The sequence below is a fragment of the Oncorhynchus nerka genome, linkage group LG28, assembly GCF_034236695.1.
Source record: "Oncorhynchus nerka isolate Pitt River linkage group LG28, Oner_Uvic_2.0, whole genome shotgun sequence".
In the NCBI taxonomy this organism is placed as follows: domain Eukaryota; kingdom Metazoa; phylum Chordata; class Actinopteri; order Salmoniformes; family Salmonidae; genus Oncorhynchus; species Oncorhynchus nerka.
Genome location: NC_088423.1, coordinates 10,342,050 through 10,356,384, shown reverse-complemented (window position 1 = coordinate 10,356,384; position 14,335 = coordinate 10,342,050). Strand labels below are relative to the sequence as shown.

General features: G+C 42.2%; 1 protein-coding gene across 1 annotated transcript in view; it reads left to right on the top strand.

Annotated features, from left to right (window-relative positions):
* The window catches only part of LOC115113810 (protein sidekick-2-like), a 202,754-nt gene that overhangs the window by 47,189 nt on the left and 141,230 nt on the right, over positions 1–14,335 (top strand). The window contains 1 exon segment of the mRNA XM_065012628.1: positions 11,991–12,124. Coding sequence (XP_064868700.1) covers positions 11,991–12,124 — 134 coding nt within the window.

Here is a 14,335-nt window from a genome sequence, read left to right as displayed (position 1 = left end):
ACGGTGAAGCATGGATGAGAAGGTGTGAGTGATGGTGTGGGCGTGCTTTGCTGGTGATACTGTGATTTATTTAGAATTCATGGCACACTTAACAAGCATAGCAACCAGACCATTCTGCAGTGATACGCCATCCCATCTGGTTTGTGCTCAGAAAGACTATTATTGGTTTTTACAAATCAAATCAAATCCAAATGATTTATAAAGCCCTTCTTTCATCAGCTGATATCTCAAAGTGTTCTACAGAAACCTGGCCTAAAACCCCAAACAAATGCAATGCAGGTGTAGAAGCACGGTGGCTAGGAAAAACTCCCTAGAAAGGACAAAGCTTAGGAAGAAACCTAGAGAGGAGCCAGGCTATATGAGGGGTGGCCAGTCCTCTTCTGGCTGTGCCGGGTGGAGAGTTTTGAAAAGGACAATGACACAACACACCTCCAGGCTCTGTAAGGGATTTTTGACTAAGACGGAAAGTGATGGAGTGCTGCATCAGATGACCTGGCCTCCACAATCACCCAACCTCAACCCAATTGAGATGGGTTGGGAAAAGTTGGTCCGCAGAGTGAAGGAAAAGCAGCCAACAAGTGCTCAGCATGTGTGGTAACTCTTTCAAGACCATTGTAAAAGCATTCCAGGTGATGCTGGTTGAGAGAATGCCAAGAGTGTGCAAAGCTGTTATCAAGGTGAAGGGTGGTTACTTTGAAGAATCGCAAATATAAAATATACTGTGATTTGCTTAACACTTCTGCCTCCTCATGCTTTCGCCCAGTCTTCCCCTTTCTGGCCCCAGGTTCCGAGAGGTGTTCCCAAGCCATCATTTTCACTTTGTTCCCCATCTCCTTCATTGCCACTTGATAGGCACGTCACCTGGTAGGCAAATACATTACCCTAATCAACATTACATCCTCGTGAGGTGACTCAGCACTGTATATGCTTTCACATCAATGTCTTTAAAATGTTCAGAGTACAATTGCCCCAACATCTATCCTCTTTTATATGATGCATTAACCAATGAAGCACCCAATGCAACCCAACTATGATGTTAAAGTAGCTCCTAGACCCAACCCATCTGTATGTTTACAGTGGCATCTAGTTTCTCTCTCTATTTGGCTTTGCTTCCTCTGTCATGGTGTCTTCAAGCTCACCCATTATGCAGCTGGACCTCACTTCATTTTGCACCCACCGAGGAGAGACATGACGATCTTAACCGCTGCAGGTACTGTAAGGAGTACTGTGTATGGACCAGACCAACGTTGTCCCAACATGCCCCTTCTGGTGTACCTTGATGTACACTCAATCTCCAGAATTCAGCCCGTGCCCTTGGTTATCTCTGCTTTCACCTGAGGATATACACACTGCAACACATGGGTCATTTCCTGACAACATAGATTCGCCTCTTATGGCAAGATCACTAATTTGTGACATTTGAATTACAGCCTCCACTGTACTTCCATCGGTCTCCCAGTTACCGGTTACCAATTCATGTGGCACGAGTCCTCATAAACTGATATCCCAACAATGCTACTAAAGTAACCCCTGCTACTACTAACATGGCCCATGCCTATAGACTCCTTCAATTACGGTCCCTAAAGCAACTGCCGTGAGAATTACTTCTGCATGTGAGAATTACTTCTGCATGAGAGAATTACTTCTGCATGTGAGAATTACTTCTGCATGTGAGAATTACTTCTGCATGTGAGAATTACTTCTGCATGAAATCTGTCAAGTGTTTGCTGACTGTTAGAAATTGGGAAAGCGATGAATGAATTGGAAGAATATCCAACATGTACATATCACCTCAATTACCTTGACTAACCGGTGCCCCGCACAATGACTCTGTACCGGTACTCCCTGCATATAACCTTGCTAATGTTATATTACTGCTGCTCTTTAATTATTTGTTACTTTTATTTCTAAATTTTTAGCTGTTTTCTTAAAACTACACATTGGGTTAAGGGCTTGTAAGTAAGCCTTTCACTGTAAGGTTGAATTAAGGGCATGTGACAAATATATATATATTTTTTTGAGTTGGGGAGTTTCTCCCATTCATCTCTGCAGATCCTCTTAAACTCTGCCATGTTGGATGGGGAGCGTTGCTGCACAGCTATTTTCAGGACTCTCCAGAGACGTTAGATCGGGTTCAAGTCTGGGCTCTGAGACTTGTCCCGAAACCACTCCTGTGTTGTCTTAGCTGTGTGCTTAGGGTTGTTGTTCTGTTGGAAGGTGAACCTTCGCCCCAGTCTGAGGTCGTGAGCGCAAGTTTTCATCAATTATATCTCTGTACTTTGCTCCGTTCATCTTTGCCTCAATCTTGATTAGTCTCTCAGTACCTGCCGCTGAAAAACATCCCAGCAGCATGATGCTGCCACCGCCATGCTTCCCCGTAGGGTTGGTGGCAGGTTTCCTCCAGACGTGGTGCTTGGCATTCAGGCCAAAGTGTTAAATCTTGGTTTCATCAGACCCGAGAAACTTGTTTCTCATGGTCTGAGAGTCTTTAGGTGGCTTTTGGCAAATTCTATGCTGGTTGTCATGTGCCTTTTACTGAGGAGTGGCTGGTCACTCTACCATAAAGGCCTGATTGGTGGAGTGCTGCAGAGATGGTTGTCCTTCTGGAAGGTTCTCCCATCTCCACAGAGGAACTCTAGAGCTCTGTCATAGTGACAGTCGGGTTCTTTGTCACCTCCCTAACCAAGGCCCTTCTCCTCCGATTGCTCAGTTTGACCAGGCGGCCAGCTCTAGGAAGAGTCTTGGTGGTTACAAACTTCTTCCATTTAAGAATAATGGAGGCAACTACTTTCTTGGGGAAAGGGGGATACCTAGTCAGTTATACAACTGAATGCCTTCAACTGAAATGTGTCTTCCTTCTGAATCAGAGAGGTGCGGTGGGCTGCCTTAATTGGCATCCATGTCTTCAGCGCCCGGGGAACAGTGGGTTAACTGTCAGCTCAGGGATTTGATATTTCAGTTACTGGCCCAACACTCTAACCACTAGAATACCTCCCACCCAGGTTGAGAACCTTCAATGTTGCAGAAATATTTTGGTACCCTTCCCCAGACCTGTACCTTGACACAATCCTGTCTCGGAGCACTACGGACAATTCCTTCAACCTCATGGCTTGATTTTTGCTCTGACATACACTGTCAGCTATGGGATCTTATATAGACAGTTGCTAACCATTTGACAAGCGTTTGATAATATTCTCACCAGGCCTCGAACTTCCTGGCGACATCCCTCTTGTGTGGCCGTCATGCCCCTTTCAAAATCCATGCATTTTGCAGCCAAAGTGACCGTTGTTCCACCAGGCTGAATATAAGAAGTTATTTGGCCTCTTTAGTTGTGATACAAATCTTATAAGAATGTTTAGTCGTATGGACTAGCCTACATGAGGTGTGCAACTATGATTTGAAAAGTTGCAAAAAAATGCCTTACTGCACACGCTGGGCATCATTCACAAGTGATAGGCTAATATTGCACCCACCAGACTATTCTTAATTTAATCTCGTCTTTACATATATTTTGTAGTATATGTGTGAAATTAGATTTGATTTAGAATGGACCATTATTATGCACCTGTCTCGTAACAGGAGAATGGGGTAAAAAATACATTTCCTGTATGCACTTAAATAGCGAATGGAGGACGCTTTTCCCATGGTTAATTTCATCCCAGCCAGATAGGGTATACTCCTGTTGTAAAGCGAAGCAAAGCAATAAATATAGTAGGCCTAGCCTATAGAAAGCTAATGGGATCCTCCTCTTTTTAATAGAGGCCATCAAAACTCTCTCACGCAATTGCATAGCCTATAGAAATGTTGAGCAACATGAACTCATGAGCTCTCATGAAGTGTTTGATTCGATTTTTGAATATTTGCATTGATGACAGAGTGATTGGAGGGACAATAGAGTGCTGAGTACGAGGCAGTTAGCACGTTCGGTATGCTACTAATGACCATGGAGAAGCCTAATTTAACGGTCACATGGAATTTGAGTGCCATCATAACTCGTGTTGACCGGTGTGGTGGTAATAGGGTCACCATAACAGCCCTAGTACAGAGACATATATTATGGTTGTGGCTGGTAAAGGTAGAGAGAAAGCATTGTTAAGCCCTCTGTCACTTCCTGGCCTTAGTTCCTTGTTTATGTCTCTGTTTTAGTTTGGTCAGGGCGTGAGTTGGGGTGGGCATTCTAGGTTTTGTATTTCTAGGTTTTGTATTTCTGTGTTTGGCCTGGTATGATTCCTAATCAGAGGCAGCTGTCGATCGTTGTCTCTGAATGAGAACCATACTTAGACAGCCTGTTTTCCAACTATGGGTTGTGGGTAGTTGTGTTCTGTGTCTGTCATACAGAACTGTTTTGGTTTTTCCATTTATTTATCTTGTTCTTTTCTATTCTGTGTTCAGTTTATAAAAAATATTATGGACACTTACCACGCTGCGCATTGGTCCGATGTTTCATAATCCTCGTCAGAGGAAGGAGAAAACCGTTACACCCTCTTTCAAACTCTATCGCCACACCAAACACAAAAATAAATAACTTTCTCTTTGGAAGATCTGGATAGAGTGGGACATTGCAGTGCACCAAGATGGTTCAGCAGCCTGTGCCGCTTTTTCGGCATGGGTGAAGCACACCTCTGTTTAATGCAGCGTGCCAGAGAAGTTCTTCCACAGTCTGGAGAAATGGTAATTTCATAATAATATATAGAGCAGCAGGAAGCCTAACAGTTGGGCCGGTAATCAAAAGGTCGCTGGTTTAATTTCTGCATATTGCACCTTTAAATTATGTATGTTATGTTAATTGTATGCAAATAAAGGTTGCTTCACTACCACACCCACAACAAAAGCACAATCATGGCCTCGGATTTGCAGGTGTTCAATTTAGAACAGACCCAGGGTCTGTTTCTGTAGCGACAGAAGAAATGCTAAAGCTCACAGTTAGTGTAGTTTCTGGTGCTCTTTGAAACCAGGAAATGACAGTAAATACACAACTTCTCAACACAGAGGTTGAAACATTCCGAACCGATGTGTACTACATTAACATATGTTGTTTTGTAATCTCGGGAAAGAGAATGGAATGTCTAAGTTACATAGTATCCCTAATATTGCTACCACTAGCAGAACTCATGGTTTATTTTAGGGATGAGAAGACTCTTCGTGATTCTTTAGTAAAAGGGAGTTACGAAATATGAGGACACTTCACGTTAACCAATACACATATTCACTGTTTCAAACATCCACACAGGTGTGTGAAGCATCTTTTGTCTTTTTATTCCAATAAACGTTGTTTTTTTCAACAGAAGGGGTCGCTGTTATACCAAAATTGTATCCAAATCCAATGAGGTGTTGGGTCTCCTGTTCTGTGTCGTTGAGAGCGGTTGTGTGAAACCAATTGGTACGTCAAGCAAAGCTCTTAACTGTGCCAGACCACGTTTAACTTGCCATAAATTCAGTGTCTGAACTGTGCGTTATGTATCTTTCAGTGCAGATTATATGTTTACAATTATTCAGGTACACAGTGTGAGTGATGGGCTGCATTACATAGTAGTCTAGTACTAATTCCTGTTAATATAGTGAATATCTATCTACTATACAAACTATATTTATCCTTGGCCAGCTTCTTATCCTTTAAGCTACAAGCATCGCTACGCAGTGTCCCTGTTTTGGAAATGTCCCGGGAATCACCTGGGATTCATTTAACGCACTGGACAGTCCACATCCCTAAGGGAATCCAAAACTGATCACTATAGAGATGGTCCAGCATGTGTTTCCAGGGCGATGAGCTAGGACAATGGTATTAAATATTAACCATGGATCATAAGCCTCTGCTCAGTCAGTCCTGCGAGGCGCTTTGGGGCGACAGACAGTTTTGAGGCCTATACAACGCTCAGGGAATCCCAAATGAAGCCTTTCTCGCTTGGAGATACAGTACATGAAAATCAACAGTCGAGTGGTTGGAACTCGTAAGTCATGGTAAAAACCCAAAGAACAGGTATACATCACCAATAACAACCTATTGCTTCCTTACATATCCTCGATCTCTCTCCTCTTCTGGGAGCCATTCTATTGTTTTCCACATGCAGCATTGGAGAGATAAAGTGTGTTTTTATTATGGATTTAGCTCAGACACACCCACCTGATCTTGGATCATTTCGTATGATTCTGTATGTAAATCCGAGACATTCCATTTGGTATGATATGTTACGTTTCGTATGATATGTTTTCATTTGTGGATGTCAATCACCCATTTTCAATTATATAATATGGATTGTAATCCATAACATATATTACAAAGATGCTAAATATACAATATATTAAGCAAAATGTATTTTTTCCCATTTTAGAATAAGGCTGTAATTAACAGAATGTGGAAAAATGAAGGGGTCTGAATACTTTCACAATGTACTGTGTAAGGCACTGTAAGTGATCCCGGATAAAATTAACAAATTTACAAATAGGAAAAGACAGAGGAGGACTATCCGTACCAAACATTAAATTGTATTTCCAGGCATTTCACCCCACATTAAATTGGTTTAGACATGATTCTTCCACCCCCTGGCTGAGTATAGAGAGAAACATGGTGTCTCCTATTGCCCTGGAAGAGGTGGTCTTCACTAATACTGTATATCCCTTAAACAATGTAAACTATGCTTTGGTTCTATTATTACACACATAATCTCTATTTGGCGCAAAATTGAAAAACAATATAACGGAATGAAAATGGCATGCCCATACTCCAGTATTTCACAATTACTGACCATTACATTTACATTTACATTTAAGTCATTTAGCAGACGCTCTTATCCAGAGCGACTTACAAATTGGTGCATTCACCTTATGACATCCAGTGGAGCAGCCACTTTACAATAGTGCATCTAAATCTTTTAAGGGGGGTGAGAAGGGTTACTTTATCCTATCCTAGGTATTCTTGCATCGCTTTTTGCATCGCCCTAATGGTCTAAATCAAATTAAATGTTATTTGTCACATGCCCCGAATACAACAGACCTTGTAGTGAAATGCTTACTTACAAGCCCTTAACCAACAATGCAGTTGTAAGAAAAATAAGTGTTAAGTAAATAATAGATCAATAAAAAATAAAAATAACTAATAATTAAAGAGCAGCAGTAAAATAACAGTAGCGAGGCTAAATACAGGGGGTACCAGTCCAGAGTCAATGTGTGTGGGCACCGGTTAGTCGAGGTAATTGAGGTAATATGTACACGTAGATAGAGTGTCTATGCGTAGATAATAATCGGAGAGTAGCAGAAGCGTAAAATGGGGGACAATGCAAATATTCTGGGTAGCCATTTGATTAGCTGTTTGGGGGTAGAAAATGTTAAGAAGCTTTTTTGGACCTAGACTTGGTGCTCCGGTACTGTGGTAGCAGGGAAAAAAGTCTATGACTAGGGTGGACATATTTAGGGCCTTCCTCTGACAGCGCCTAGTATAGAGGTCCTGGATGGCAGGAAGCTTGGCCCCAGTGAGGTACTGGGCTGTACGCACTACCCTCTGTAGTGCCTTGCGGTCAGAGAACGGGCAGTTGCCATACCAGGCAGAGATACAACCAGTCAGGATGCTCTCGATGGTGTAGCTATAGAACTTTTTGAGGATCTGAGGTACCCATGCTAAATCTGTCTTTCTGTGTTTGGACCATGATCATTTGTTGGTGATGTGGACATCAAGGAACTTGAAGCTCTCAACCTGCTCCACTACAGCCCCATAGATGAGAATGAGGGCATGCTCGGTCCTCCTTTTCCTGTAGTCCACAATCATCTCCTATGTCTTGATCACGTTGAAGGTGAGGTTGTTACCCTGGCATCACACGGCCAGGTATCTGACCTCCTCCATAGAGGCTGTCTCATCATTGCTGGTGACCAGGCCTACCACTGTTGTGTCGTCTGCAATCTTAATGATGGTGTTGGATTTGTGCCTGGCCATGCAGTCATAGGTGAACAGGGAGTAAAGGAGGGGACTGAGCACGCACCCCTGAGGAGCCCCGTGTTGGGGATCAGTGTGGCAGATGTGTTACTCCCTACCCTTACCACCTGGGGGTGGCCCGTCAGGAAGTCTAGGATCCAGTTGTAGAGGGAGTTGTTTAGTCCCAGGGTCCTTAGCTTAGTGATGAGCTTTGAGGGCACTATGGTATTTAACGCAGAGCTGTAGTCAATTAATAGAATTCTCACGTAGGTGTTCCTTTTGTCCAGGTGGGACAGTGCAGTGTGGAGTGCAATAGAGATTGCACCATCTATGGATCTGTTGAGGTGGTTTGCAAATTGGAGTGGGTCTAGGGTTTCTGGTATAATGGTGTTGACGTGAGCCATGACCAGCCTTTCAAAGCACTTCATGGCTGCAGATGTTAGTGCCAGGGACTATGGTGGTCCGTTTCAAACATGTTGATATTACAGACTCAGTCAGGGACAGGTTGAAAATGTCAATGAAGACACTTGCCAATTGGTCAGCGCATGCTCGGAATACACGTCCTGGTAATCCGTCTAGCCCCGTGGCTTTGTGAATGTTGACCTATTTCAAGGTCTTACTCACATCGGCTGCGGAGAGCGTGATCACACAGTCGTCCGGAACAGCTAATGCTCTCGTACGTGCTTCAGTGTTGCTTGCCTCGAAGAGAGCACAGAAGTAATGTAGCTCTTCTGGTAGGCTTATGTCATTGGGCAGCTTGAGGCTGTGTTTCCCTTTGTAGTCTGTAATAGTTTGCAAACCCTGTCATATCCACCGAGCGTTGGAGCCGGTGTAGTACGAATCAATCTAAGTCCTGTATTGACATTTTGCCTGTTTGATGGTTCAGCTGAGGGCATAGTCGGATTTCTTATAAGGGTCCGAATTAGTCTCCCTCTCCTTAAAAGCGGAAGCTCTCGCCTTTAGCTCAGTGAGGATGTTGCCTTTAATCCATGGCTCCTGGTTGGGGTATGTACGTATGGTCACTGTGGGGATGACGTCATTGATGTACTTATTGATGAAGCCAATGACTGATGTGGTGTACTCCTCAATGTCTTCAGAAGAATCCCGGAACATATTCTAGTCTGTGCTAGCAAAACAGTCCTGTAGTTTAGCATCTGTGTCATCTGTAGAATCTGTACAGATATCATGGACAGTAATGGTTTGAGAACATTCCAAGACTTGATAGACACATAGACATTACCAGGCACCTCCTCTTTTCTATATTTACAATTTTAAATCAGCTATGCTGGCCTATCGAGTCCCTTTGGAAAGTCAAATACTGAACCAAAATACTGATGGGATTTAAAAATAAATGATCTGGGCTCCATAAATGACTGTTCTCTACAATGTACAGTATAAACAACTTCTGGAAAGCTCATATGCTGATAGCCATTAAAAAGGTATGGTCCACATATCTATCTAAGTGAATCTGAACAACCCTTTAATTGGAACAGAATATGGAAAAATATGACCTCAGCATCCCGTAATCCGAACCATCAACTGGTTTCCAGGTGGTGGAGATTTTTTCATCATTTGTGAGTGGCAGCCCACAGGTAAGTACAAAGTATATAATTAAATTAATTGTTATATTATACCTGTACCCCCCCACAGAAAAAAAATGTGTCACAAAAAAAACTCTCCATCCCCAAAACTCATCACTACTGGGACAAGGTGTAACGGCTTTCTTCCGTCGAAGGAGAGTCGGACCAAAATGCAGCGTGGTTAGTTCGATACATCTTTAATAAGGAAAAACACGAACAATACAAAAACAAGAAACGGAACGTGAAAACCTATACAGCCAATCTGGTGAAAATACAAACACACTGAGACAGGAACAATCACCCACGAAACACTCACAGAATATGGCTGCCTAAATATGGTTCCCAATCAGAGACAACGATAATCACCTGACTCTGATTGAGAACCGCCTCAGGCAGCCATAGACTACGTAGACACCCCACAAAACCCCAAGACAAAAAACACACCACAATAACCCATGTCACACCCTGGCCTGACCAAATAAATAAAGAAAACACAAAATACTAAGACCAAGGCGTGACACAAGGCAATGTGCTTGCCCAACAATGCATAAACATAAAGTGTTGCAGTATAGAAGTTTTGTTTTATCATTGATAAAGAGTTCAATATTAACTTGTGTAACTATTTGTGTTTCGTGGTTGCAATGGGATGCAAATTCCATGGCAATTCAAGAACTCAATTCACATAGATGGAATCTAAACTGGGTGAACGTGTGGTGGGAGGTGAAGGGGTTGATTGTGTGTGCATGCGTATGCGTGTGTTTGTGGTTGCGTGTGTGTTTGTGTTTGCGTGTGTGTGTGTATTCATTTGTCTCTGTGAGTAGAGGTGGGGGGATGCGTCGGCTGGCGCCAGGCTGCAGGGCCAAGCATACACCCCAGGAAGCCAATCCTAGTACCTCACCGCTCCGAACAGAACACAAGCAAAGCATACTGCAGGACACACAGCCGAGCCCCTTATTTACAGCCCACCATGAATCACAACAACGTCTTACTGCTGCTGCTGGTTGCCAACTGCATACTTGTTAAGTCTCTCAGACTTCCAGTTTATTATCAAAACCATGGCCTTGTTCATTCAGGAGGGTGCAGGTTACTGAGCATTGAAGGTAAAGATGTTGTCTCTGGATATGCATGTGAAGACAGGCCTAATATTGTATGTCAAAGGTGCACAAAGGTGTTTCTATATATCTTTATTTTTGTATGAAGTTTATCTGTTTATTTTTTATCCTATGTTTATTTTCTATTTCCCTGCTTGTACAGTAGAATGTGCGTACTGTATGTACAGTAGAATGTGCGTACTGTATGTACAGTAGGATGTGCGTACTGTATGTACAGTAGGATGTGCGTACTGTATGTACAGTAGGATGTGCGTACTGTATGTACAGTAGGATGTGCGTACTGTATGTACAGTAGGATGTGCGTACTGTATGTACAGTAGGATGTGCGTACTGTATGTACAGTAGGATGTGCGTACTGTATGTACAGTAGGATGCGTGTACCGTATATAGAGTAGGATGCGTGTACCGTATGTACAGTAGGATGCGTGTACCGTATATACAGTAGGATGCGGGTACCGTATGTACAGTAGGATGCGTGTACCGTATGTGCAGTAGGATGCGTGTACCGTATATACAGTAGGATGTGTGTACCATGTGTACAGTAGAATGTGTCTACCATGTGTACAGTAGGATGTGTGTACCGTGTGTACAGCAGGATGTGTATACTGTGTGTACAGTAGGATGCGTGTACCGTGTGTACAGCAGGATGTGTATACCGTGTGTACAGTAGGATGCGTGTACCGTGTGTACAGCAGGATGTGTATACCGTGTGTACAGTAGGATGCGTGTACCGTGTGTACAGCAGGATGTGTGTACCGTGTGTACAGTAGGATGTGTGTACCGTATATACAGTAGGACACGTGTACCGTGTGTGCAGTAGGATGCATGTACCGTGCGTACAGTAGGATGTATATACGTGTGTACAGTAGGATGCGTGTACCGTAGGTACAGTCGGATGTGTGTGTACCGTATATACACCATCACCTGATCCTCACTGTGGTTTGCATTCATCCAGGGGAGAGGTGCATTTACGTTAGTATGCTGACTCTTGGTGGAGAGAGAGAAGGAAGGGAGTGAAAGGGAGAGGGGGTCGGGGGCAATGAGTCGGAACATGCAATCCAGCTCCAAATTGGTGAACAGGCGCTGATAATAAGCAGACATTGATTGTAAACCGAGGCGGGGCTATAATTGGTAGAATGCAGGGAGAGGAGGCCTGGGTCTCACTCCACTGGTCAGCACAACACAGGGTGGGAGGGGCTGGAGCAGGGGAGAAGCTGGTACACACAACAAGAATATAAAAGGACAACTGTAATCTTATTCAGCTCTACAAAAACCTGGAAGGCATTCCTTCCTAAGGATGTTTTACACTGTAAAGTGTGTGTATGTCCGGAGGGGCCTTTTTGTCAGTGGTGTTTGTGGCAGTGTAGTGACCAAACGTGTCTCTGTGTTCCTCAGAGCCATTACTCTGGACAACACTCTGGTCATCCTGTCCACGGTGGCCCCTGATGCTGGACGTTACTACGTACAGGCTGTCAACGACAAGAACGGCGAAAACAAGACCAGCCAACCCATAACCCTTTCTGTCGACAGTGAGTAGTACTGAAACCATATGGAGAGACATGCACCACACACACACACACACACACACAAACACACACACATAGAGGGATGGGCATAAATTTGATGATACGAAATACAACTACAAAATACCCTAAAGATCAATGTATCAAAATAAAGTATAAGATACTTTTGCAAAGTATTGTATTGAATTAAAATACATGTATTTTAAATTACAAAAAACATTTGTAAGTAACCGGCTGAACAGCAACAACATTCTCAGGAAAGGTTACACAAATATTTTACTTGCTGAATGTGATATGTTGTTGTTTAACTACCTTAGTTGTCCAACATGTAAATGTATACTGCAAATCACACTGGCTATTGTCATTGTCCTTGCTCATTAGAATAAAACCCAGCATGCTTTGCAATTGTTCATTTTTACATATACATGTATATTTAGTTCATTTAGCAGATATTCTTAAATCACCATAATGCACTCAGACTTTTGATACCAATGTAGTGTGAAAGGGGACCACAAAATTGTGAACCATTATAAAGAAATCGTATAGAAAAGTATTTTGTATTTTGAAAAAGCGAATTGAAAACAGGCAGGTGCAGTTCATGGAATTAGACACGATTAAAGATGGACTTTTTTAAATTTTTTAAATGAGAATAGTCATTGGTCTGAAGACAAATACCACCTCAATGCCTATTCCACCCATGGTTTACCAAGGTTTCCCAGCACACAGCTTTGACCTACGTAACAACAGGTGGTGGTGTGTTGGACACAAAATCAAATCAAAATCAAATCAAATCAAATCAAATTTTATTTGTCACATACACATGGTTAGCAGATGTTAATGCGAGTGTTGCGAAATGCTTGTGCTTCTAGTTCCGACAATGCAGTAATAACCAACAAGTAATCTAACTAACAATTCCAAAACTACTGTCTTATACACAGTGTAAGGGGATAAAGAATATGTACATAAGGATATATGAATGAGTGATGGTACAGAGCAGCATACAGTAGATGGTATCGAGTACAGTATATACATATGAGATGAGTATGTAGACAAAGTAAACAAAGTGGCATAGTTAAAGTGGCTAGTGATACATGTATTACATAAGGATGCAGTCGATGATATAGGGTACAGTATATACGTATGCATATGAGATGAATAATGTAGGGTAAGTAACATTATATAAGGTAGCATTGTTTAACCTCTTAAGTCGACCCTCTACTTTTTTGAACATTCTGTTAAAAATCGCGTAACATTTCAGCGCCCTGCTACTCATGCCAGGAATATAGTATATGCATTTGCTTAGTTTGTGTGGATAGAAAACACTCAGACGTTTATAAAACTGGTTAAATCACTGCTGTGGCTTTACCAGAACGGCATTTACATCGAAAAGCACAGGAAAAACTGATCACTGAAAATGGGAAAATATATCCATGCGCTACTTGAACCCATTGATAAAGGTGAACCACAATTAATTGACTGAGGTTGCAGTACCTACAGCTTCCACACGGTGTCTAGAGTCTTGTCATTTCCCTTTGAGTTTTTTCTTGGTCAAACACAAGATCTAGGACCGGATATTTTCGTTGAGTTTCTAGCCGGACATTTTTCCAGACGGACAGCTAATGATCTTTACATCGCCTCCTGATGAATTTTATCGCTTATTAACGTTTACTAATACCTAAAGTTGCATTACAAACGTATTTCGAAGTGTTTTGTGAAAGTTTATCGTCGACTTTTTGAATTTTAAAAAATGACGTTACGTTTTGAAACGATGTTTTTTTCGTTTATCACACAGTCTACATATAACGATATCTAGGCTTTATATGGACCGATTTAATCGAAATAAAGACCCAAATAGTGTTTATGGGACATCTAGGAGTGCCAACAAAGAAGATGGTGAAAGGTAATGAATGTTTTCTATTTTATTGTGCGGTTTGTGTAACGCCGAAATGCTAATTATTTTGTTTACGTCCCCTGTGGGTCTTTTGGGGTGTTACATGCTATCAGATAATAGCTTCTCATGCTTTCGCCGAAAAGCATTTTAAAAATCTGACTTGTTGCCTGGATTCACAACGAGTGTAGCTTTAATTCAATACCCTGCATGTGTATTTTAATGAACTTTTGAGTTTTAACCTGTTAGGGCTAGCCCTGAATACTGCCCCTTCTGGAGGAATTCGGCACCCATATAAACCATGATACATTTTTGTCAAAAGTTGCTAA